This window comes from Hevea brasiliensis, chromosome 16 (genome assembly GCF_030052815.1).
Source record: "Hevea brasiliensis isolate MT/VB/25A 57/8 chromosome 16, ASM3005281v1, whole genome shotgun sequence".
NCBI lineage: Eukaryota > Viridiplantae > Streptophyta > Magnoliopsida > Malpighiales > Euphorbiaceae > Hevea > Hevea brasiliensis.
In genome coordinates, this window is record NC_079508.1 from 60,159,116 (window position 1) to 60,183,051 (window position 23,936).

The window sequence follows — 23,936 nt, forward strand, 5'->3', positions numbered from 1 at the left end:
GTCTTTAAAAAAATGACTTAATAAAAAGCATTTTTGGTCTGCTATACAAAATTGGAGCAGCAAACAAGAAAATAGTCTAAGCTTACAGTTACAATCATTCAGGAATATTGCATTTACAAATTAAACAGCACAACTCCTCTTCCTCCCGATATCCGCAAAATCCACATACAGACATCTTATTTCTACACAACAAATACGAAAACAGTGGGGAACGGAGAACCCACAATTGAATAAACTAAGCCTCAAAAATGTGTCTTACTGCAGTAAAATGTAACAAATATTCTCTAATACTCAGATTTTAAGAAAACTTTAGATTAAAAAAAAAAAAAAAAAAACTCTTCTGTAATCATGCCAAGGGAAAAAAAAAGTCTTAAGGAATAAATCTGGATTCTTACAATGCCCCAAAATTTCTTAATCATACGATATAAGTGCACGCATTAATGGCTGAAGAAATCGGCAAACACAATACTAGTTTGCCAGCAGCATTCATCACAAGCTTCTCCAACGACCAACCTAAATTTCAACAGCTTCCTTTAGGTCTCAAAATGTCAAATGAGTGCAGAAAATAACACATCAAAACAATGCAAACAGCATGATAGCATTTCAAGTAACAAAGTGACGATATCCATCAAGATTTGAGAGAACTGTAAGACTTACTCAAGAATACAAAAGCTCTAACTGGCATCATCTTGATCACCCATTTCCTCCAGTATGACATATTTTGCAGCAAAATTTGATGTAGGTGACCCAGCGAAGTCATCTTCATTCACATTATGCTTTTTTAGCTTTTCATACCTGAATAAGCACAAAATTAGTGCTGTGTAACATGGTTAACCAGTCTTCGCATCATTTCAATAGAGATCGAAGGCTGCTAATTTGAAGAATGACTTTTGAGGAGAGTATAATCTACAAACTCAACTCAACTAAGCCTTTATCTAAAAAATTTATTGAAAACGGCTATATGAATTTTCTTTCTCCACTTTAAAGATTTTGGACTAAATCCTTGAAAATGTGTAATGCTTCTAGATCATGTTGTACTACTCTCCTCCAAGTCAATTTAGGTCTACCACTTCTTTTCTTTCTATCCTCTAACCCAATGTGTTCTACTTGTCTAACTGGAGTCTCCGTATGTGTATGTTTCACATGATCAAACCACCTCAATCTCCCTTCTTTCAACTTATCCTCAATTGGCACCACTTCTACTTTTTCTCTGATACTCTCATTACAGACTTTATCTAGTCTAGTATGGCCACTCATCCACTTTAATATTCTCATCTCCGCAACTCTTATCTTAGACACATACGACTCCTTCATTGTCCAACACTCACTATCATATAACATGGCCGGAATAAAATTTTCCTTTCAACTTATTAAAAATCTTGCGATCACATAAAACTCCCATGGTAAGTCTCCACTTCAACCATCCGGCTTTAATCCTATGACTAACATCCTCCTCACATCCCCCATCTACTTGAAGAATTGACCCGAGATATTTAAAGTGATTACTTTGGGCAAAGACCACTCCATCCAAACTAACTCCCTCCCTCCCTATCACCAGTTCGGCCTTCACTGAACTTGCAATGCATGTATTCTGTCTTCGTTCTACTTAACTTAAACCCTTTGACTCTAGAGTACTTCACCAAAACTTTAGCTTTCTATTGACTCCTTCTCGCGTCTCATCTATCAGAACTATATCATCCGCAAATATCATGCACCAAGGGATACTCTCTTACATATATTTCGTCAATTCATCTAGAAGTAATGTACAAAGGTAAGGGCTTACAGCTGAACCTTGGTATAATCCAACTGAGATAGAAATATATATATCCGTTGCTTCAATATTCCACAACATGGAATGAGATTTGATTCCTTATTAATGATTCAGGTTAACCCCTTCCATCTTTCTTTCAAGTAAGGTTAAAATGGCCATCAGTCACAATCAAACTTCAAGACGGATCAAGGTTTTCCACTCAACTAATTTAATCAAGTATGTAAACCAAGAGATAATGTATGGTAAGTTTTATTTCGCCATGATTAGACAGATACAGGAGTCAAGGAAAAAAAAAAGGAAATGAACAAATTATCTATACTAATAATTGGCTTAACCAGTTAGTACAGAACCTGGTACTGTGGCTATTTAAAAAATGTGACATGATTTATGAACCTTAAGTGACCTACCCCAGAAAATTCAGATTTTTCGCTTAGTTCAAATTGCATATTTAACATCAATGCAACTGTTTAACTTTTATGTTTAATTCAAAAGTTCAAATGCAGTACTAAAGAACCAAGAAAACCACCTATATTTTGGAACTGAAGCGGGCAACTTTCCTCTCTAGTAATAATTAATCAAGATAAGCCTTTGAAACATGAAGAACAAAAAAAAAAAAGTTAGGACTGAATCAACCAAAGGCCTCTACATTCCTTAGTCTAAATGTCAAATTTCATTCACCCATGGTTCAGATCTTTTAAACTATTGAAGACCAAGAAAAGCAAATATAGAAACAATAATCAACTGACTGAGGACAGAAAATGGCCATTGAAAACAAGACATACTAAATCATTTCAATACTATACTGATTGATGACTTACTTGTACCAGTTGAATAAACTCACGCCCAACATTATGATTAAAAGGCCAACACCTTTCAACCATGTAAATTCATCATGGAAGTAAAAGACTGCAACCTGATTATGCATATTAAATATGCAGAACAACTGTCAGCAAGTGTAAGGCAATAGCAGCCTCCTAATAAGCAGTTATTAAAAAAAAATGAAAACCATTAAGGTTTTCTGAAATAATTGCACAGCAATAAGCATAAATTATTATAAGAATTTAAGCAGAAAAAGAATGCAAGTAACATCTGAGTCCAAGGTTACACCGCAGAATTAAGTAACAGAGCTAATGGGAAATCAAGAGGAGAAAAAAAGATTGTACTCGAGCATATATCATGTAGATAAACCTCTGTTACTAATATGATGCAGTTTTGGTCTTCACAGTATTGGTTACTTGTATAATGCAGTTTTTGTCTACAAAGAAAGGTAGCAAAGCATATTTCATATATAAATGAGACAGTTAAAAGATTTCACCATAAAAAATAAAAAATAAAAATAAAAAAGAAGAAGAAGAAGAAGAAGAAGAAGAAGACAATAAGAGTCAATAAAGTGATTCGATCAAAAAAAAAAAAGTAAAGAACGTGAGACTGAACAAAAAAAATGCTTTTTTTCGCATGAATCAAGAAAGAGAGCAATGATGCAGTAAAAGCTTTATACCAATATGGTGACTGCCTCCTTGACAACACCAGCAATAGTTACTGTGACAGCACTAGTTACTGAAACAAGGACGTATTCTGTTAAAACCTGCAACATCAAAGAATATGTTAACTTCTTCAACAACATAAACTTAGACCAAGAAAAATACAACTTATCATTATAAACTCAAACTACATCAAACCTCAAACTAGTTGGGGTAAGCTCTATGGATTTTTTTTTTTTTTCCTCTCTCCACTGCATTCAGTTTAGGGCTACATCTTCAGAAGTCACGATTACTAAATAATTTTTCACTGCTCCTAGCATCATCCTAAGTCTGCCTCTTACTTTCTTTTTGACTGCAACTTCAACATGCCCAACTTTTCTCACTAGTGCAATTGCTACTCTATGCATGTCCAATCATCTCAATATCCTATCTCAACTTTTCCTCAATGAATGCCACTTCTACCTTCCTACGAATGCATTCATTGCTTATCCAATCCTTGTATTTCTGCGTATCGATCTTAGCATTCCCATCTTTGCTACATTAATCTTGTGTACGTGTTTTTTTCATTAATCAACACTCACTGTCACTGCTTGTTCAATGCTTATATTTCCATACATCCATCTAAGCAAGTAAGCATTCCCACTTTTGCAGCATGAAATGAATATCAACTAAAAATCTAATCTTCATTTTTCAAGAACTTCGTGAAATCCAAACCACCAAACACACACTCAACCTCAAAATAAATAAATAAATATAAAGAAAAACAAAGATAGATGGACAAAGAAAAAATTTTGACTTAGGCTCGTACCATGAAAAAGGCGAGAGTTCCACCAAAAAACATCAACAAGCAGCTTCGAGCAATGTGCCAAGAATTATCAAAGTAACTGCTCTTTTTAAATTCATACCATGGATCAAATATAAAAGAAAGAAGACCAGTTACAATTGCCATCACTGGAGTGACATAGCTCATCAATGTAAGTGGATTCTTTAGACCTGAAAAGAACCAAAATGAAGGACTTTAATGTTTCTTTACAACATAATCAAAACCCCAAGCAAGTAACACTACTAATTTAAAATAAATATAGAATATAAGTTGATCAAGGCTAGAAGTTAAGAAATAAATTGGATTTACACCACGAATCAAATCCCTTTGAATGGAGATATCAACTACAGAAGCAATTAAGAATGGAGACAACGGAACAAGTTGCCTTAATTAGGCTGTGAATATATATTAACCCTTGAAGAAAAAAGATTAATTAAGAGTATATTACATCGCTCAAAGAACTTTCTTGTTCATTAGCAAATTAACAACCCAAAAGAACATTATTGAAATCATTCTTTGCAAATGCATTTTTAGAAGCATATAAATAAGAGGAACAAAAAAACCTACCATATTCTTCTTTCTTTATGTCAGTTTGGATTGCCACGCATCACCAAATTGAGAAATAAGTTCCAAGAGAGGGAAAGAAACACAAACAAAAAATCAGATAAAGAGTGAGAGAGTAAGCAACTCTATTTTTCTATTAAAAGGTTACTAATTATGGGATAGTAATCAGATCGTACCTGCAGAAGAATTTGAGTCATGGACCAGCGAAACCCAGACATAACAGCAGCAAGCATAACAAGCACAAATCCCCAAAACTCAAATTCTGTCGCCTTTGCCACTGGATATAACAATTAATTAATTGAAAATACATATGAGCATGGATGAAAAGAGCTTAATGACAAATACCGGAGAAAATGCATGCTTGAGATTTGGAACAGATAAAATTTAGCCATAAAAATTGTAGTAATGGAAACTGTCATCCGCTAAAGATAAGACGCAAGGAAAAAAACACCAGAGTTATCATTGTTGTTGTTGTCATCATATATTTTATACTAATTTGTTCGATAAAACAGTGTCCAATTATTAAACATGATCCAAAATTAAATTCTAGGATATGGAATTATACATCTGCAAAGGGTATAAGGGTTGCATAGACAGAGCAAATATTTTTAATTTCCTTCTCTCAGTAGATGCTTGTACAAATTGACTTGCATTAAAATTCAGTTGATACACATACTAAAAAGTGGCATATGTCATACATTTATAGGGCAAGACATGTGCAATAACGTATAAGTTGCATGACAGTTTAGCACAATTTGCTAGCAAAAAGGACTTCCACATAAATAGACACATAAATTCATCCAATTAATTTTTCATGTTCTGTTAGTGGAAAAGGCTTCCATGCATTTAATGTGTTGAAATTTGAAATCAAATCCATATATTCTATTTTAGGGTCCAGAAAAGCAGCCCTCTTCTTCACAATAGAAAATTCATGATGTGCTCAAGGGATTAAACAAGCAAACTAAAAAGGATGGAAAATGCTGAGCAAAGAAGTTATATGAATTATGATAATCCACCCCATATTACATCCAACAAACAGTAATGCATAAATAACGAAAAGATGCAACATTATATGAGTATTCCTTGAAATTCAAGACCAGGGATCATTCTAAGTTCTAAGCCAAGCGCTGAAATGATAAGTGGAGAGCAAACTAATGCATACTGAAATAATTAATTAATATTTAGAATAAAAAAGGATGAAGGTGCGTACCTGTCAATAAAATCCCAACAGAGATTATTACGATGATTCCTAAAAGTTTAATGCTTGGAGACTCCAACCTTCCACAATTACAGTTCAAAACTAAGTGGCAGATATGTGAAATCCAAATATATAATTAATTATGATAAAAGAACATTCAGCAAACTAGATACTTAGATAAAAACAGTTTAAGAATTAAGACATGACAAAAACACATATGCTCACATGCACACCTGCACACATATATAATATATATGTGTTAAAGATAAAAAGAGAAGAAAACACATAGCTGGGTGCTAACAGAACAAAAACTCAACTTAACTCAACTAAGTTTTTATCCAAAAAATTTATTGGGGTCGGCTATATGGATTCTCTTTCTCCACTCTAAACGATTTTGGGTTAAATCCTTGAAAATGTGTAATGCTTCTAGGTCATGTTGTACTACTCTCCTCCAAGTCAGTTTAGGTCTACCTCTTTTTTTTTTCTATCCTCTAACCCAATGTACTCTGCTTGTCTAACTGGAGCGTCCATATGTCTACGCTTCACATGACCAAACCACCTTAATCTCCCTTCTCTCAACTTATCCTCAATTGGCACCACTCCTACCTTTTCTCCAATACTCTCATTACGGACTTTATAAGTCTAGCATGGCCACTCATCCACCTTAACATTCTCATCTCCACAACTCTCATCTTAGACACATACGGCTCCTTCATTGCTTATGACTGTACAGTAAAATTTTCCTTTCAACTTATTAGGAATCTTGCGATCACATAAAATTCACGTGGCACGTCTCTACTTCAACCATCCGACTTTAATCCTATGACTAGCATTCTCCTCATATCCCCCATCTGCTTAAAGGTTTGACTCGAGATATTTAAAGTGATTACTTTGAGGCAACATCACTCCATCCAAACTAACTCCTTCCCTATTACTAGTTCGACCTTCATTGAACTTGCAATGCATGTATTCTGTCTTCATTCTACTTAACTTAAAGCCCTTTGACTCTAGAATACTTCTCCAAAGCTCTAACTTTTTATTGACTCCTTCTCGCGTCTCATCTATCAGAACTATATCATCCGCAAACATCATGCACCAAGAAATACTCTATTGTATATATTTCGTCAATTCATCTAGAACTAATGTAAAAAGGCAATAACTCACAGCTGAACCTTGGTGTAATCCAACTAAGATAGGAAAATCTCTTGTGTTCCCTCCCACTGTGCCTAAAATAGTAGTTGTTCCTTCATATATATCTTTCAACACTTGTATGTGCCTAATAGATACCCTCTTTTGTTCTAACACTCTCCATAAGACATCTCTTGGAATACTATCATAAGCTTTCTCCAGATTGATAAAAACTATATGTAGATTTTTTTCACATCTCTATATTTCTTCATCAAGCTTTTAATGAGAAAGATCACTTCCATAGTTGAACGATCGGGCATGAAACCAAATTGATTGTGAGAGATAAAAGCATCATGACGTAATCGATATTCCACAACTCTCTCCCACAACTTTATAGTATGGCTTATGAATTTAATTCCCCTATAGTTTAAGCAACTCTATATGTCTCCCTTATTTTTAAAAATAGGTACTAAAATACTCTTCCATTCATTAGGCATTTTCTTTGAGTTTAGAATCTTATTAAATAATTTAGTTAACCATACCACTCACACATCTCCCAGATACTTTCACACTTCAATTGGTATTCCATCGGGTCCACAAGCTTTACCCACTTTCATTCTCTTAAGTGCTTCCTTTACTTCTAAAGATCTAATTCTTCTAGTGTAATTCACATTCTTTTCTATTACTCTGTAGTCTATATTCACGCTATTACCACTTTGACTATTATTAAAGAGATCATCAAAATAATTTTGAATGCTAATAGAACAAATTAAAAAAAAAGGGACTTAAAGTGCAACGGTGCAAAACAACAGGACCATTTTTTGTACTTTCCCTAATAGATTTTATAGCCAAGGAATCTTAATTTACTGCAAAAAGCAAGGGCAAGAATAGATGCAAGCTTAAACATCTCAAATAACTTAGAACTACAAAAAATACTAAATGCTGACTTTTCAAAGAAAAATTTCAACCCTGAGGAGATATATAATGTATCATCCATCATGATTTCCTTAACATTCAAATAAATAAACTTCATAATCACTAAGAAACAATGAAGTTAAAATTAATAAAACTACTCAAAGAACACTAGATGATGACACATGCATTATACGAGGAAAAAAAGCATAAATGCTGGACAGAATAACTTGCATATCAACAGCACAGAAGTTATGAGATCGGACAAGAATATCAGTAGGAAAGATATTCACCTGAATGCAAAGGCAAATAGGAGAAGAAATATGGGAGATGCAGATTTACACTGCAGAAAAAAAAAAATCTGAATAGGTAAGACAGTATAGAAAAAATGGCATCAGCTGACTTACAAAGTAACATATTTCTGGAGAAAGAAATTCCAGATGGCACTGTATATCCAGTGAGGTATGGAGAACAGAACAAACCATTGTAGCAAATGTGACAGAGATGAAAACCAGGGATGCATTGCTCAGGTTAACGTCCAATGCAGTTCCAAGAGCTGTTGGTACAACTGTGAAAGGGAAAGTCCATCTGTAGCATTAGTCGATGAAAAGTTAATTAAACAAGTTATATAGAATTTCAGAGAAAAAGATATAAAAGAGTGGAAAATCATTAGTTATAGAGCATTTAGAACTAATAGAAAGAGATGCTATAATGTAAAAAATAATGATAATAATAAACAAATAAAGAAAAAAAAAAATATATATATATATATATATATATATATATTTGACCTAAAACATGCTTATAAAGTTAGCATCTTTGGATGAAAAAATAGCTCTTTCAAAGTGTACCAAAACATTTTATGTAAATTAAAAAAACCAGTTTTACTGAGCTAATGCTTTGATTCACTGAACCTTTTTATTTGAGAACCACGTCGAAATGGATTAGATTGGCTGAATTAGAGTGCCGGTTTTGATTTGAAATCAAGAGGGAAGGTGGCCTATTGGAAGCTCTCAACTACAAATAAAAGTGACCATTTGAGGACACACACACACCCCCCCCCCCCCCAAAAAAAAAAAAAAAAAGAGTCAAAGGCTTGATTAAGGGAACAAAGCTGAAAAGGTTTTGGCACTTCAAGATTTATGATGACCTGCGAAAAAAGAGTATTCAGGTTTAATTAGCCCAAATAGACTAAAATTAGGGACGTTTCAGAACTAGGAAAATAAACATGTGCCTAGTTTGAGATTTTAGAAATTCAGGATTAAACCAAGACAACTTTGAGATTTTGAAGCTATAGAACTAAGGTGACTAATAGATTAAGTTTTTTTAACATACAGTCTTGAAAGGTATAACAAGGCAGGTAAATCCTCATGAAGAAGAAAAAGACACAACATCAATGAAAAATAAAAACCAAGAATAATCATTAGATTGTGCAAACTCTTAGACCATCTCTCACATGTTCAATAAAGAAATCACTCACATGAATTAAATCCACATACTTGCTCTTAATTGACCTAAAAATTATGAACATTTCACTAGATCCTCTTCTAGTACAGATTATTATCAGACCAAAGTGTCAAGGGCCAAAAATAGACACAAAGATATTGGTGATGGAACCTTCCAAAACCCAGATATAATGATGGGTCTGGAAACATTTATCAAAAAAATGGAGAAAAATATTTTAGCATGCCTTAAATTCAAGTTTCTTGATAATGTTATTGTAGACCCTTATTTTGTGATGAGTATGTGCATTGAGACCATGGGAAACCCAATGATGAAAAATTATATGACTGTAAAATATAATTGCAGGCATGGAACTAATTTATTAATTCCGTGGCATGATCTTGAAAAAAAATAATAATAATAATAATAATATGTTTTTTGAGAAATTAATTTAATTTAAATAAAATTTTATTTTGTTTAAATTTAATATGAATAGTTCTTAAATGGACCTAATTAAGTTTAATTGAGCCCCATAGATCTAAGAAAGCCTAGTTAGAAATTTTAAATAAAATCCATTTAATTTATTTTCTGAAAATTAAAATAAGAAAATATCTTTTTCTCTCTCCCTCTCCCATACAAACTCTCTCTCCCTTGGCCCCACTCTCTTCCTCACTCCTTATTGGTGCTACCCCCTTCCCCTCTTTTCCTGTTGGTCGGAACACCTCACCCATATCCCAGTTTCACCCAAATTCCTCAATCTAAATTGTTTAAATTATCTAAACCTTATCACCCTAGGACTCCAAACCCTATCACAACTCTCTCTCAAAACCCTATAAATACCCTGTTGGAGGAAGAAAAAAAAAAGGGAAGGAAAAGGGAAAGAAAAAAAAAAGGAGAAAAAAAAGAACAAAAAGAAAAAAAAAAGAAAAAGAGAAAAAAAAGAGATTCAGAAATATTTAGAAGAAGATTTTCTTATAAGATTTATTGAAGGTTGATTTTTATTATTTTCTTTTCAAGATCTATGACACATAATATTTAATTCTATTTTCTTTGTTTTTTAATTTATCTTATATGTTCATGTGAATCATGTAATCATGTTTAATTTGAGGGGATACACAACTCTGCACATATTCAATTTTCTGCCTCCCAAGTTTTTTTTTTTTTTGTTATTTTCTGAATCTGTAAAAAATTTAGAAAAATTATATTCATATTGTTTACGAAATTTTATTAATTTTAGACTCAAGAATCACTGAAAAAACTTTTGTAGTTTGTAAGTTATAGCTGTTTGAAGTTAAGATTTCTGCAAAACCCGATTTGCAGCATACTCGACTTGTGAAGCCCATATCTCCTTTGTTTCTTAATATTTTTGTGCAAATCTGGTGTCTAAAATTAAGTTAAGAACCTCATGAATCTTTTCCAATTGGTTTCGCATTCATATATATTGTGGTTGATAAGTTATAAATTTTACAAAAAAGTAATGCAATTCTGTTACTTAGAAAAGTTACAATTTGTGTAGACCATTCGACTAGGATTTTGCTTGATCTATAAATTTTGCGATCTTGTATGATGTTTTATCTATCTTTTGTAATTTTTTTAAGGATTTTTAGGCATGTCTAACTATTTTTCAAAAATCAAATTTCTTACTACTTTCAATCTGTCAAAATCTGAAAATTGAATATTTATGCATGTTCTTGTATATTCTTGGGTTCTAATTGATATTTGATCTATTTTTCTGTGTTTTTTTAATTCAAGAGGTGTTGTGAAGTGTTTGGATCATGTTAGAAGACTTAGACCATTAGGTAGTTGCAACTGATTAGGAATTTTAACCTCTTTAGGAGACTAGAGTTAGAATCCAATGTGAATTTTTAATAGTATTTTCTTATTTTCTTTATTTTTCTTTAGTTTCTTTATTTTTTATTACAAACAATATTGATAAGTAGCCCTAAGGTAAATACCAAAGAGAGCATTTGTGTGGAACTTATATGGAGCTAAACGGGAGAAAGCCAGGGATATTACTCCATACTAGAAGAGAAGGCCCTTTTTTAAGAGCAACTTGCCCCAATAGCAACTGTAATTACCAACAAGTAAGTAGCACTAAATTCATAGAATAACTGTTGGCATGAAGTTGTAGTAATAATAGGATTTTTATTTGGTAAATTAAAATTAACTTTGTTTTTAATTCAACTGACTTTTGCATGTAATTAATTTAAATAAATACTTGGTAGATTAAAATTAATCTTATTTGTAAATTAAACTAACCTTGACATGTAAAATAAATATAATTTAATACTTGGTAATTGTAAAATAAATTTACTTATTAGAAATCTTTATTAGGTTGTAATTGTTTGGGCCTAATGTGATATTAGAATAAATTACAAATGTACATAATTAATTTAGTTTAATTACCCTTAGGGTAACTTAGTGAAAAATTAATTAATTAGGTTAAATAAAAAATTAAGATTATTTGAAATTGAATTTGTTTGTAAAATAAATTTCCAATAATAAATTAATTTTAGTCGTCTGGTAAATATCATTTAACTAATTAGCAACCTCATAGATAAGAATTACTTGTGCATAAAAATTATTTGTAAACAATGACCCTTTTGTGAATTACTTGCGTGTGTAGGATTAGAATTGCATTTTTAGGATAAAGTTTGATGGAGGAATAATAAATAAGACTTCTAAAAGCATTAGTAGATGATTGACACTCGAATTAACAAGGTTAGACCAGGCGTAAAAGGATGTCCGTACCCACTATCCCGAACCTAAATATTGGGCTATGGCAATGACGGTTGTGGAAACTCTACAAGGAGTAAGTTGCCATCTAAGGGTGAGCATTCGGTTCAAAAAGAATCGAACCAAATTAAATTACCAAAATCGAATTACATATTTTAGAAACCGAACCGAACCGAAATACATGAAAAACTGAATCGAACAGAACAGCTCTATTTCGGTTCAGTTCGATTCAAACCGATCGGTTTTGATTTTTTAATTTAGACTTGATTTTCAAGTTATTTGGTCTAATTTTGACTTTAATTTGAACCTAATAACCATTAATCAATAAAATTAAATAATTTATATATATATATATATATATATATATATATATAAATTCTCCATAAAAATAAATTAATTCAAAAATCAATTCGGTTTGATTTGAATATATAAAATTACTATTCGGTTGGGTTCGGTTTAACTGATTTTTTTTCTCTTCAAAATCGAACCGAACCGATTAAATTTTAAAACCGAACTGATTGAACCGAATTGACTTTGTTCGGTTCGGTTTTTCGGTTTAAACCAAAATCTGCTCACCCCTATTGCCATCCATGACTCTCGGAAGAAATACTGAATATGTCGCGTTTGTTACTCGGGTGGCAACTTCTGTCTATCTATATCTTCGTGACAAAAATTCTAAGTACCATGGTAGTATTATGGAAATACGGTACTTACCAGTGGTTTGATTCTATTAGGATTGTATGAAGTGCATGTCTAGGAAATGCTGTCTAAGGAGGTGGTACTTAAGTGAGACCATTGTGACTCCACCATCTTTTCTGGGCATTACCCGGTGCATTTTATATAATTCTAGTGGATGATATTTCGCCTCACGCCCCCCATCTCCACAGTTATCTCAAGACAAAAGAACAGTCAACCAAAGGTTATTATACCGTTATAGTTATTCTCTGAACCTTAACAGTAATGCAGCATTTATTCATTGATACAACTTGTTTATGCTACCAGCAAAACCAAAAGGAGTCTCATTTCTGTTTTCACCTTGTCCCATAAGGTATGATCACATCAAAAAGTTAAAGCACTACACTTTCTTTTATGTCTAACTTTTCGTATTTAAGGACAATTCTGAGACCAAAAATACAGCCCTATAACTGTAATGTGTCGCAATAATTGTTTCTTCTCAATACAGATGAAAAGACAGCATACATGTTCTTATCATTTTCAAACTACAACACTAGGCAGAAAACTTGTTACTTAAGGTTCAACCCCATCCTGTTCCTATATTATAGAAGCTGGAGCCCATGTTCTTAACTTTCAAAGCTTGCATTCAAAGTTGAACGGCCAAAAAGTATTTATATGGCCAACCCCAACTAGTTTGGGATTAAGGCAAACAGAAAATGCAATTAAAGAAAAAGTATTGATTTGTATGGCAATATTGAAAAAAAATTACTGAGTTACAACAATAAAGCAAAAGTGAATATAAATGTATTAAGATACCTCTCATAAAATAATCCCTCCATGTCATAACAACAGTGAGTTGAAATCTATGAGACCAAAACCATGTGATAAACTTTGATAAAACAGCTTGCATGGCAAAATGGACAGTATTCATCAGTAATGGAGCTGGGAATTTTCCCAAATCATCCCCTAGGAGAGTTTTATTGTACCTACAAAAGGCAGCAAACACCATCAGGGGAAAAATTGGAAATAAATATATGTGCAACACAAAACAAGGAGGAAGCATCTCATGCTTATTTAAGTATAAGCTGAACTTACAAGGTCAAAAATGTGCTGAAAGTGTACCAAACAAGTATAAAAAACAAAGTCTTCAACACATCAGCAGCAGACACAGGGCTCTTAGACTTCAGCGGCAGCTTTTCATGATTTCCAAAAGAATCAGCACTATTATCGCTGCTATTTGATAAGCGTATCTCCCTGGGAGACCTATTTCCAATATCAAATGGCACATAATTCTCTTTTTCCTTCCCTCTGTTGTGTATGTTGATTTCATGATCCATGGTGTGTATATTGACTTCATGATCCATGGTGTGCATATTGATTTCCTGATCCATGGTATTATTACCATTCAAGTGCATAATTTTGTTCTGAAACCTATTTTTATATTGATATCTATCAGTACCTACATTCCCATTTTCTACCCTGTCCTGCAGAAGCAAAGGCAATTCAAAATTAGAGTCTTCAACGCTTGCATCAGAATTTTCTAATTGACGTTCAAAATGAACATTCCCATCTTCATCGCGCCAGCGTGAGAATGAAGGATCTCTGTGAATAGGAGAACCTCGAATTTCACTTGAATTGTAATCAACTCCTGTGTATTCAACCTGTAGTTTATTATCATAACAACTCCCTACCATCTCCCTTTGTATTCTAACTAAAAGCCATCTACATACCCCAAATCAAGCCACCACAATGGCGAATCATCACAATCAAATTTCAGTAGCCAACACAGGTATTTCACAGTGGCAAGTCATTCAAAGCCAGGAGATGCACAAAATTTGGAAACCGAAACCAAATCTCAAAACTCAACAAAGTATTCGACCATTGAACAAAGAGTGAAATTCGATTGAAATGCGACCTGTTCCAAACATAATAAGCAGCTAAACCTCTCAGAATTCAAGGTCAAGAGCCGAGACAAGAAATGTACAATTACAATTTACAACATAAAGTTTATACAAATGAAAACACAATTTAGGGTCTTCTCAGATACCAAACAGAGAAAATTGAATCAAAAGCAAAGAAAATAATTGAAAATCGAAAGAAACTGAAAGAAAGAAGAGGCATTGAACTGACCTGAAGAATGGCGTGGAATTCAAGAGAGAGAAAGAGAGATCTAACCTATAAACAAAATGCGATGGCGTAAGTTGGAGGCTTGCGAGATCTGGTGTTTATAAAATACAAATAAATGTGGAGCGTTTGGTAATATATTTTTGTTGGGGGGTTTCTGTCCTCCCCATTTCTTGTCAAAAGCCTAGATTTAAAGAAAACCACCACCTTGTCCTTTGATTTATTATTACTCCACCCAATTATAAAATAAAAGTCTTAGTTGCTTCAAAACTTGTAATTTTAAATAATTTAATCATAAATTTTAAAATTTAAAAAAAAATATTCAAAATTTAAAAAATTTGAGAATTTTAATTTTTTACATTAAATAAAAAAATTAGAAAATATAATATCGCATCTCACATGGCAATCTAGGTATAAAAAAATTAAAATTCCTCAAATTAATTTTTGTATTTTAAATAAAAATTCTTTAATTTTAAAAATTATAATTAAATTATCTAAAATTAAAAATTTTGATATAATCAATCATTTTAGTTATTTGGCCAATAAGTTAAAATAAATGACAAATGGCAACATTTGATTGGATTTTAAATTGAAATATTTTTTTGCTAATACTTAATAATATTTGGATTTAAAATTGAAAATAATTTACAACGCCCTCACTTTAGATAGTCCATACATTTTACTGTTTCGGTGATTAATATCTGTCCAGACAGTCAGAATGTCTGAAATTATATTTAGATAGAATGTCTGAAATTATATTTAGATTAGATTGATGAATCATAAATAAACCAAATAATAGTAAGAAACATTAAGAGAAAATTTAAGCAATGAAATGCACTAAAATTAAATGAGCCTAAGCTCCGGTGACGGGTGACTAAATGAGAAGCGACTGTAAAAGCAATTAGCAACCCTAGACCCGAGGGGAACCTGTGAAATAATTTTTGGAACTCCAGTGAAGAGTTATTAAGGTTTCGATAATAATAAATTGCTAAGAAAATACAAAAAAAATTAAATTAATCGGTACATACGATTTTAGCTCAATAAGCTAAACGAATGGCATTTTGACCATTTTTACCTTCAAATATGATTTTTGAACAACTTATCCATTTAAGTAAGTGAGATTTATGACATAACTGTGAATTAATATTGATGAAAAATTTATTAAAAATAAGTAAAAGAAGCAAGAAAGAAAAACAAAAAAATAAATGAAATAAAAATCAAATAATGACATAAGCACGATGTCATTAAAAACTCTCTCACCAATCACAATTAAGCAAACTCATTAAAAGAGGATAAAAACAACCAAAAATCAGCTTCTTCTTCATTTATCTCTCCCATGGCCGAAATTGAGTCTCTCTCCTCCATTAAAATCCTTTTCATCTCTCTTCATACTTCTTTGATTTCCCACCATAATACCCCTTCTTTCCTTCATTAAAACTTGTTATCTACTCTTGGAAGGTGTTTGGCAGCCAAGAAAGTGAAGGATTTGGAAGTGAGAAAATCTCTTAAGTGGGGTTAGTGTCAACTTCTTCTTCTCTCTCTTTAAATTTCTTGTTATGACTATGAATTGAGTTAGGATTTGTGAAAATGAAACAAAAATATGCATGATAAAGCATCTTTCAATTTTCGATAGCCATGATGTAGGTTAGGGTTGTATGAAATTTCAATTAAATTAAGATGATTGATGATGAATTTGATAAGTATATATAAGTTAGAGAACCAATTTGTGAATGTGTGAAGAAATTGGAAACTTTGAGAATTACGGTTTGGGGCTAATTAGGGTTTGTTTGAATTTATGCTCAATTGGTGTTCTAATGGTCAATTAGTGACCATTTGGTAGGTTTGACCACAAAATAAAGTGAATTGTGGCATGAAAATTTGATTTGGTATGCCGCCCCTATGGTGCCAAAATTTATGGACTTGAGTACAGTGTAGTTGGGCTATAATAATTGGACTTGTGTAGCTCCAATTGGTGCAAGGTCAATTGGAGATGAAATTTGACATATAAAGCCACATTTTTTTATGAAGAAACCCTACCCAGAAAACTAACTTATGATGACCTAAAATCTTCCTCAATCCGGGCAATGAACTTGCTAGACCTGAAAATTGACCAAATGAATAGTGTTTGTTCAAATGGTCATAACTCAGTGTAGAAAGGTCAAAATGACATGATTTTTGTGACCATGGAAAACTTAGACAATTTAGAACAACTTTCATAAATAATAAAAAAAAAAACAACTCAAATTCTGACCATAACTTAATGAAATTGACCACCAAAATCAGGACACCAAAATTGACAGAACCAATTTCTGCCCAAAAATTACAGGTAATGGCCAATCCGGCCAATAATGGGAAAAATTGCATAACTTGAACTACAAAACTCTAAATGGAGTGATTCAAAAAGGAAATTAAAGAAGACACAATAAGGAATAACTTTGATGAAGAGAGTATAGTCAAATTCCTACAGTAGAAATGTCCAATGGAATAGTAAAAATAAGCCATAAAATCTGAAAATTTGAAATGACTGTTAATGAGCTTTGAAATGAAATTTGCAATAAATGCCAACAATAGTAGAATTCAAAATGTGGTATGTTGATATCATTAGAACTAACATATTTATTGTTTATGAAAAAAGTCAATATGTTAGTTGACTAGCAAGGTGAATAGTAACTCCTAAATATCAAATGCGATGAATTGCATAATTAATTTTGTAATATGCCCTAGTATGTCTAGTATGATTGGTTTTGATAGGTTCCGATAGCAGTACTACATATGGCTTTTTGCCATTACGTGATTTGTGATATTTTATGTCATTTTATGATATTATGGCCTATGACCATTTTGCTATGATTGTTACATTCGGCTTTATGCCTGATTGCTTATATAGCTTGTTAGCCATTTTGTTGCACACTTGACAGACACTATGTGATCGATGGTGTGACGGTCCGAAGTATTTGATACTCACTGTCAATTTACCCATTTATCTAGTCCAATCGACTAGTATAGGGTACTTGGGTAACTGAAATAAGACTTAATAAATTATAACAAGATAATGAACACATAATGTATTAAAAGTTATACTATTATGAACAATTATCATAAATTCATTATGCATGAAATGATAATATAATATCAGTATATTTATTTATTTATTTATTTATTTATTATTTTATATTTGTACCACTAAGCTATATTGCTTAACGTGTCGCTTTTGCAACGCGTAAGTACTAGTGAGACCGATAGAGAGCCTAGCAGACCTCACACTGAGTGAGCATCTGGATCTGCATAGTGTACAGTATCACCACTTCTGCAGTATTCTTGGTAGGACTCTAGGATCTTGTTCTGTATTTGTATTTTGTACTTAGACTTTCATTTTGCCATGTGAATTGTAAACTCCTGTAATTAATATAAATTATGCAATTAACGAAATTTCTATATTTGATTTTTAAAATTTGAGTATGAATTTGTTTATATATGAAATTATGAATTGCAATGAAATTATGATTTGTAATATTGAGATTTGATGAAATTTATTTGAAGTTGATTGGAGTTGAGATTTGAAGAATATAGTGGAAGAGTTTTTAACAAGTTTCGAAGAATTGTTTTCTCAAAATTTAATCGGCACTCTGGCGGATTTTCTTTAAAATTTTCAGAATCCCAAATAAATTAAAAATTTCAATAAATGGCATAAATGACATAAACTTCACTTAAGGGCTTTTAATAAATAAATCAAGAACTATAATTTGAAATAAGATAAGATGTTTCGGCACACTGTGTGACATGTCTTATTCGGTTACACTGTAAACGGACAAGGGGTGTCACATAATTAATAAAAACTAAATAATTAATCAATGATACATGGGAATATTTGATCTATATATATAATTTTTATGTATAATTATGTAATTTGAGTTTATTTTTAATGAGTAGTATATTAATATTTCTATTTTAGTAAAACGAGATTACAAAATTATTATAATGAAAAAAATCAAATAAAGGGGGTAAAGGAAATCTTCAGGGGTAATGAGATGGGAGAATTCTCTCCGCTTGGAGTGTAAAGGAGTAGAATTTATATATTACATTAACTATTTCACATCAGATATTTTATATGAATTAATAATTTACTAAATTTGTTATGCTTTTGAGTCTTTAACATCATCTTAGGTTTTATTCGCAATATTAACATTCGTAATATTAATAATTATTGTAGTTATTAATTATTTTAGTAATTATTAATTATTTTATTATATTAATTACTAGTAATCAGTCATTTATATAGGTAATAAAATAAAAGTATTTGATAAAGATAGTGATATAATTTTATTGACCCAAATACAAAAAAAAAAACTCTCTCAACTTTTAAAAGTAACAAGATAAATTTTCAGTAACTATCTCTTAACATTTTCCCTAGAATAATACAAAAGATAGTGTTTTGATTAGAATTAAAATACTAAAAACTAGATAGTGTTTTGATTAGGATTAAAATACTAAAAACTAATCTTAAAAGTCGTTATTATATAGAGTTTTATTCATTATTTTAAAATTTATATTACGTTATCATGATAAAAAAATTATATAATAAAGCGTATTATTCCATAAATAGAATAAATAAAAATCTTGCCTTACATTTACTGCTAGCTTATAGAGAGATTTTTTTTTTTCGAAAAAACTTTTAAATAATTTTGTTTCAATCGCCATATTTACCGAAAGCTCATCCAAAGTGCAAAGTAACATGAGAACTAATCGGCAATTATCTGATATGCACTACAAAAATTTGATCAGTAAGAATGTCCAGTATTCTAGCTGTAATCTACAATCACTACAACAATTCTACCTCTTCTGTAACTTAATATACAAGCAAACTAGCAGGACTAGCAGCAGAGTTGCAAGAATCAACCCCCAAACGACAACATTATGTTCTTTCAGCGGGTGCAAGGTGCCACATGTGTTTGGTAAGATCATTTATGGCGTTCGCACTCCACCAAAGTCTCTCGTCACTTGTTCTTCGCTCGAACCCAGGTTCGAGTTCTTGTGTGCTAGAAGAACCAGGAGCCTCAGTCAGGAAATATTCCCAGAAATGATCGTTTGCACCTGTGGGAGTAGATGAATCTGTTGTCTCTAATTCTGATTCTTTTACAGCTTCAACCACAGGAGCACTAGTACTAGTTGCGGGCTTGAAGTTTGCATCAAACTGTGGAGATTCAGGTGAAAATTTTGGGCTGTTGACATGATTGATACATGCGGGTAGCTCAGGAGATGAAGGAATATCCATAGAATGCAGTGAAGATTGATGTGATATAGGTGAGCACGTTTCTCCATCTATGGAAGACGTGCTTGGCTCCCTAACATGGATAGGTGAAGGCTGCGATGCTAAGGCGAAATCTTGCATATCTTGAGTAAAAGCTTCCGCTGCTCCATAAAAGAAATCTTCAATGCATTTTATGGATGAATCCAACTTCTCAACTAACTCAAACTTCATCGTTGAATCTTCCGAACGCAAACTGTGCTTCTCTTTCATGTTGTAATCTCCAATGAGGTGATCAAGTTCAAGTAATCTCCTCCTTTTGTTGTGGTATTCTGATTGCTGCATGAGAATAGAGGCAGATCCTGGTTTCTTTACAAGTTGAGCCAAGAAAGAAACTAATTGAATCTGTCTGTGCTCCATACCCCGCAATCTCTCCCCTAATGGCATAATTTGACACTCCAAGGCCTGCTTCTCTGTTTCATGTCTCTGTAGCTCCAGCTGAAGAAATGTATTTTCATGTTTTAGTCGCTTAATTTTCTCCTCATATTCACTTTTCTCTGTTTTAGTCAGTGGAGAGTAATTAACTTGATTCTGCATTGAATGGCTGTGGATTGGTTTTCGTCGGCGAATATTACTTAAAAGATGTCTCTGCCCTCTTATAAATTCTTCATTAGCAAACTCCCACTGATCAGGGTCAATCTTCCTGAATCCCTGCTCAAGCAGAAAACCATCTTCATTTTCAGCAGGGAAAATTCAATAAAACCTTGTAAATTGTACATTGTGCAAGTGTGATAGAGGGCAAGCAAGGTTTTTGAACCTATTGTTTATACTACGACTGGATTATTAAGCTATTAATCCAATGGCCATTAGTATGCGTATTTACGATCAAGAATTAAAATAGCTAATAAAAATGACAAAAGAAAATAATCTCAAATGCCTCCAAGGTTCTTTCAGGATAGCATTTAAAAACAGGGCAGTTCCAAGTTAAACAATGCAGATTTGTAGAAAGATTGAAACTTAACAAATGAAATAAGACAAATACTTACGTAAGTATTAAGCTGCCTGACAAAACTTGAGAAATTATTGTGCTTGAAGTAATTGGGAAGCAAATCTTGAGCGAATTCAGGTGGATTCCACACAACAAAACTGCAGCCACTGGCGCTCCAAGACACCACTGAGTTGGTCAACGTATCATCAACCATCTCGTATGTTTTGATCAGAAAAGGAGCCGGCGCATTGGAACTACTTCCATGTGAACTATCCATGCCTTTATTTTTTTTTCCTGTCAAAACCTTAATACGCTAAATATTATGTATGCCAAGAAACTCTGTTTTCATACACCAGCAAAGCTAAAGCTCCCTCTAATGGAAAGATCGAACCAAGATTGAGAAAGAACATAAACAATAGACAGTAGCCAAATGAAAACCAGAATTGAGATGGGGATCAGAATCTAAAGGCAACTGGGTTCTGTCAAATTCAATCAGAAATGATTCTGGGTTTAGATTAAAGAAAATGAATAGCAATTGCAGGTAAAGATTAAGAACTGGAAAGTGGGAGATGTTATTATTCTGAGGGAAGTTGTGACCAATGAAATTGCAGAACTTGGAGAAAAAGCTAGGAAAATAAAATGAAAATCAAGGCTTTTGACCATTTAACAATAATAATAATAGAAGAATAGCACTTCAGAATTGAAACTTGAGAAAGGGAAGGGATACAGAAGCTAAAATTTTTCAACAGAAACAAAACTATTGGAGACCTGCCAAGAGAAGAGCATACTGTATTTCTCCTTTCAATCCATAGTTATATATATATATAAAAATAGAGACACAGAGAGAGTAGGTGCTTCGGTTGTTGTGTTGATGGAAAGTGGTAATGCTTTGACTGCAGCCCTAGCCTTTCAACTTTCAAACATTGAACGAAGACAGGGAGGACTGGTCAGCAATTTTTTTTTTAAATCTGGTAAAAAGTCAACAAGTCTAAATGACCCTCTCCCTCGGAATGGAATTGGTATCTCTGATTTTTTCCCCTCATATGATGTTGGACCTAATAATGGATCTCACAATAAAATCCATTTTTTCCGACTTTTTCATCATGTCACATGCAATAATATCCATGGAGAAATTACTTCAATTTTTTTTGTTAATTATAAGTGATGACTGTAATAATAGATCACCTATTAATTTATGTAGTATTAGTATAAATCTAATAATTAATAGTGCTAATTATAGTTTTATAAGCTTTGCTAGAATAATTATAGTTTGATTTATTTATGTGCGTCAGATAAATTATAAAATATATTTAATGTACTCAAAAAATAATTATTATATATTTATATAAAAATAATTATATTTTAAAAATAAAAAATTTAAATTAATTATTTAATGAGTAAATATATATATACACTAATTACAGCTAATTATTTAACTGCATGTCAATTCATTTCCCCTTTACCTTGACTTTTTAAGGTGATTGTTTATTGAGGTAGGCTAGGCTTCCATTAAAGTGGAAATCATTATAAATGAGCCAAGTCTCTTAGTGGAGATTGTTTTGCAGAGTGGGCATAAAATCAATCGTATCGAATTGAAGTTTCTAATCAAATGAAAATTTTAATTAATTATTCAATTATAATTGAATTAATTAAAATATTATAATTATAAATATTTTGATATTAATTTATATATTATTTATAAAATAAATTTATATTATTAATATTCAAAACCACTAAAGACTTTATAGATTAAAACAAAATATTATAAATAATAAATGTATTATTCTTAAAATTATAATTAATATTATTAATTATAATTTTAATTATTGCTTTACATATAACCGATGCCCTTTTTTTAAAAAAAAAATAAAAAAACTCCGTCAGATTGATAATTGAAATTTTCTCTATTAAAATAATTACAATTAATTTAATTTAATTTTTTAATAATAATCAAATAATCCATATGGTTAAATTTGAACTGAACTCTTTACAATATAAAATATTCTTACTTTTTTGGAATAATTTATTAATTTTTATTAATAAATTTATTTTGACCATTATAATACTCTGTTTCAATATACTTATAAATTATTAATCAGAATAAATTACGGCACCACTTTTCATGACCTACAAAAAAGATATTTTCTTTACATAGTATTTGGCTCAATTCTTTCATAAACTTTTAATTTTTAGTCAGAATTAATTTGAAGTGAATTTCATTACTTAATATGGCATAATTTAAAATATAAAATTTAATTAAATTTTATATAATTTATATTTAATATAATTTCATAATTAAAATTTATTTATGCTCATTTCTAAATTACCTTTAAAAGTAAAATTAAAAAATTATAATTTTCCAACACAATTAAAAAAAAATTTATAGTAACAAATTTATAACAATTAAAAAAGTATAAATTAACAATATAGTAATAAATACAAAACAAAATTACATGTCTCATGAGAATTTAAGGATGACATAAGGGTATTCTATTATTTTTTCTTGAAGATTCAAATATTTTTAATTTTTTATATTCAATTTTAATTGATCTCAATTGATTTCTCATTATTATTTGGAGATAAAGTAATTGATTAATAATTGGATATAGTAAATTTTATTCTATTAATGATGAAATTTTTGAAGTGAATAATTTAAGTATGTGAGTTTATAAAATTATAAATAACTAAAATGAAATTTTTTATAAGAGTATTTTAATTAAAAAGATATTTTGTGTATTTTATACAATTTATTTCTAATTTTATCAAAATAATTATAATATAAATTAATTATAATCAATTACAATATAATTTAATTCGTAAAATTGAGAAATTATTAAATGTAGTTAAT

The 23,936-nt window shown here is 31.3% G+C and overlaps 2 protein-coding genes across 2 annotated transcripts; both read right to left on the reverse strand.

The window, feature by feature from the left end:
* Window positions 1-72: 72 nt before the first annotated feature.
* On the reverse strand, window positions 73-15,052 carry LOC110663501 (probable sugar phosphate/phosphate translocator At1g06470). Its single transcript, XM_021822814.2, has 13 exons — window positions 14,862-15,052; window positions 13,827-14,646; window positions 13,548-13,717; window positions 8,360-8,445; window positions 8,171-8,220; window positions 5,850-5,917; window positions 4,816-4,916; window positions 4,643-4,655; window positions 4,061-4,245; window positions 3,270-3,356; window positions 2,590-2,684; window positions 658-795; window positions 73-513 (listed from the first exon to the last, which is right to left on the reverse strand). Exons 2-12 carry the CDS (start codon window positions 14,423-14,425, stop codon window positions 675-677), a joined length of 1,575 nt encoding a protein of 524 aa, XP_021678506.2. The 5' UTR covers window positions 14,426-14,646; window positions 14,862-15,052; the 3' UTR covers window positions 73-513; window positions 658-674.
* A 4,536-nt stretch (window positions 15,053-19,588) lies between these two features.
* LOC110663502 (heat stress transcription factor A-4a-like) lies at window positions 19,589-21,894 on the reverse strand. The gene is made up of 2 exons (XM_021822815.2): window positions 21,147-21,894; window positions 19,589-20,811 (listed from the first exon to the last, which is right to left on the reverse strand). Exons 1-2 carry the CDS (start codon window positions 21,363-21,365, stop codon window positions 19,768-19,770), a joined length of 1,263 nt encoding a protein of 420 aa, XP_021678507.2. The 5' UTR covers window positions 21,366-21,894; the 3' UTR covers window positions 19,589-19,767.
* Between the last annotated feature and the right edge of the window lie 2,042 nt (window positions 21,895-23,936).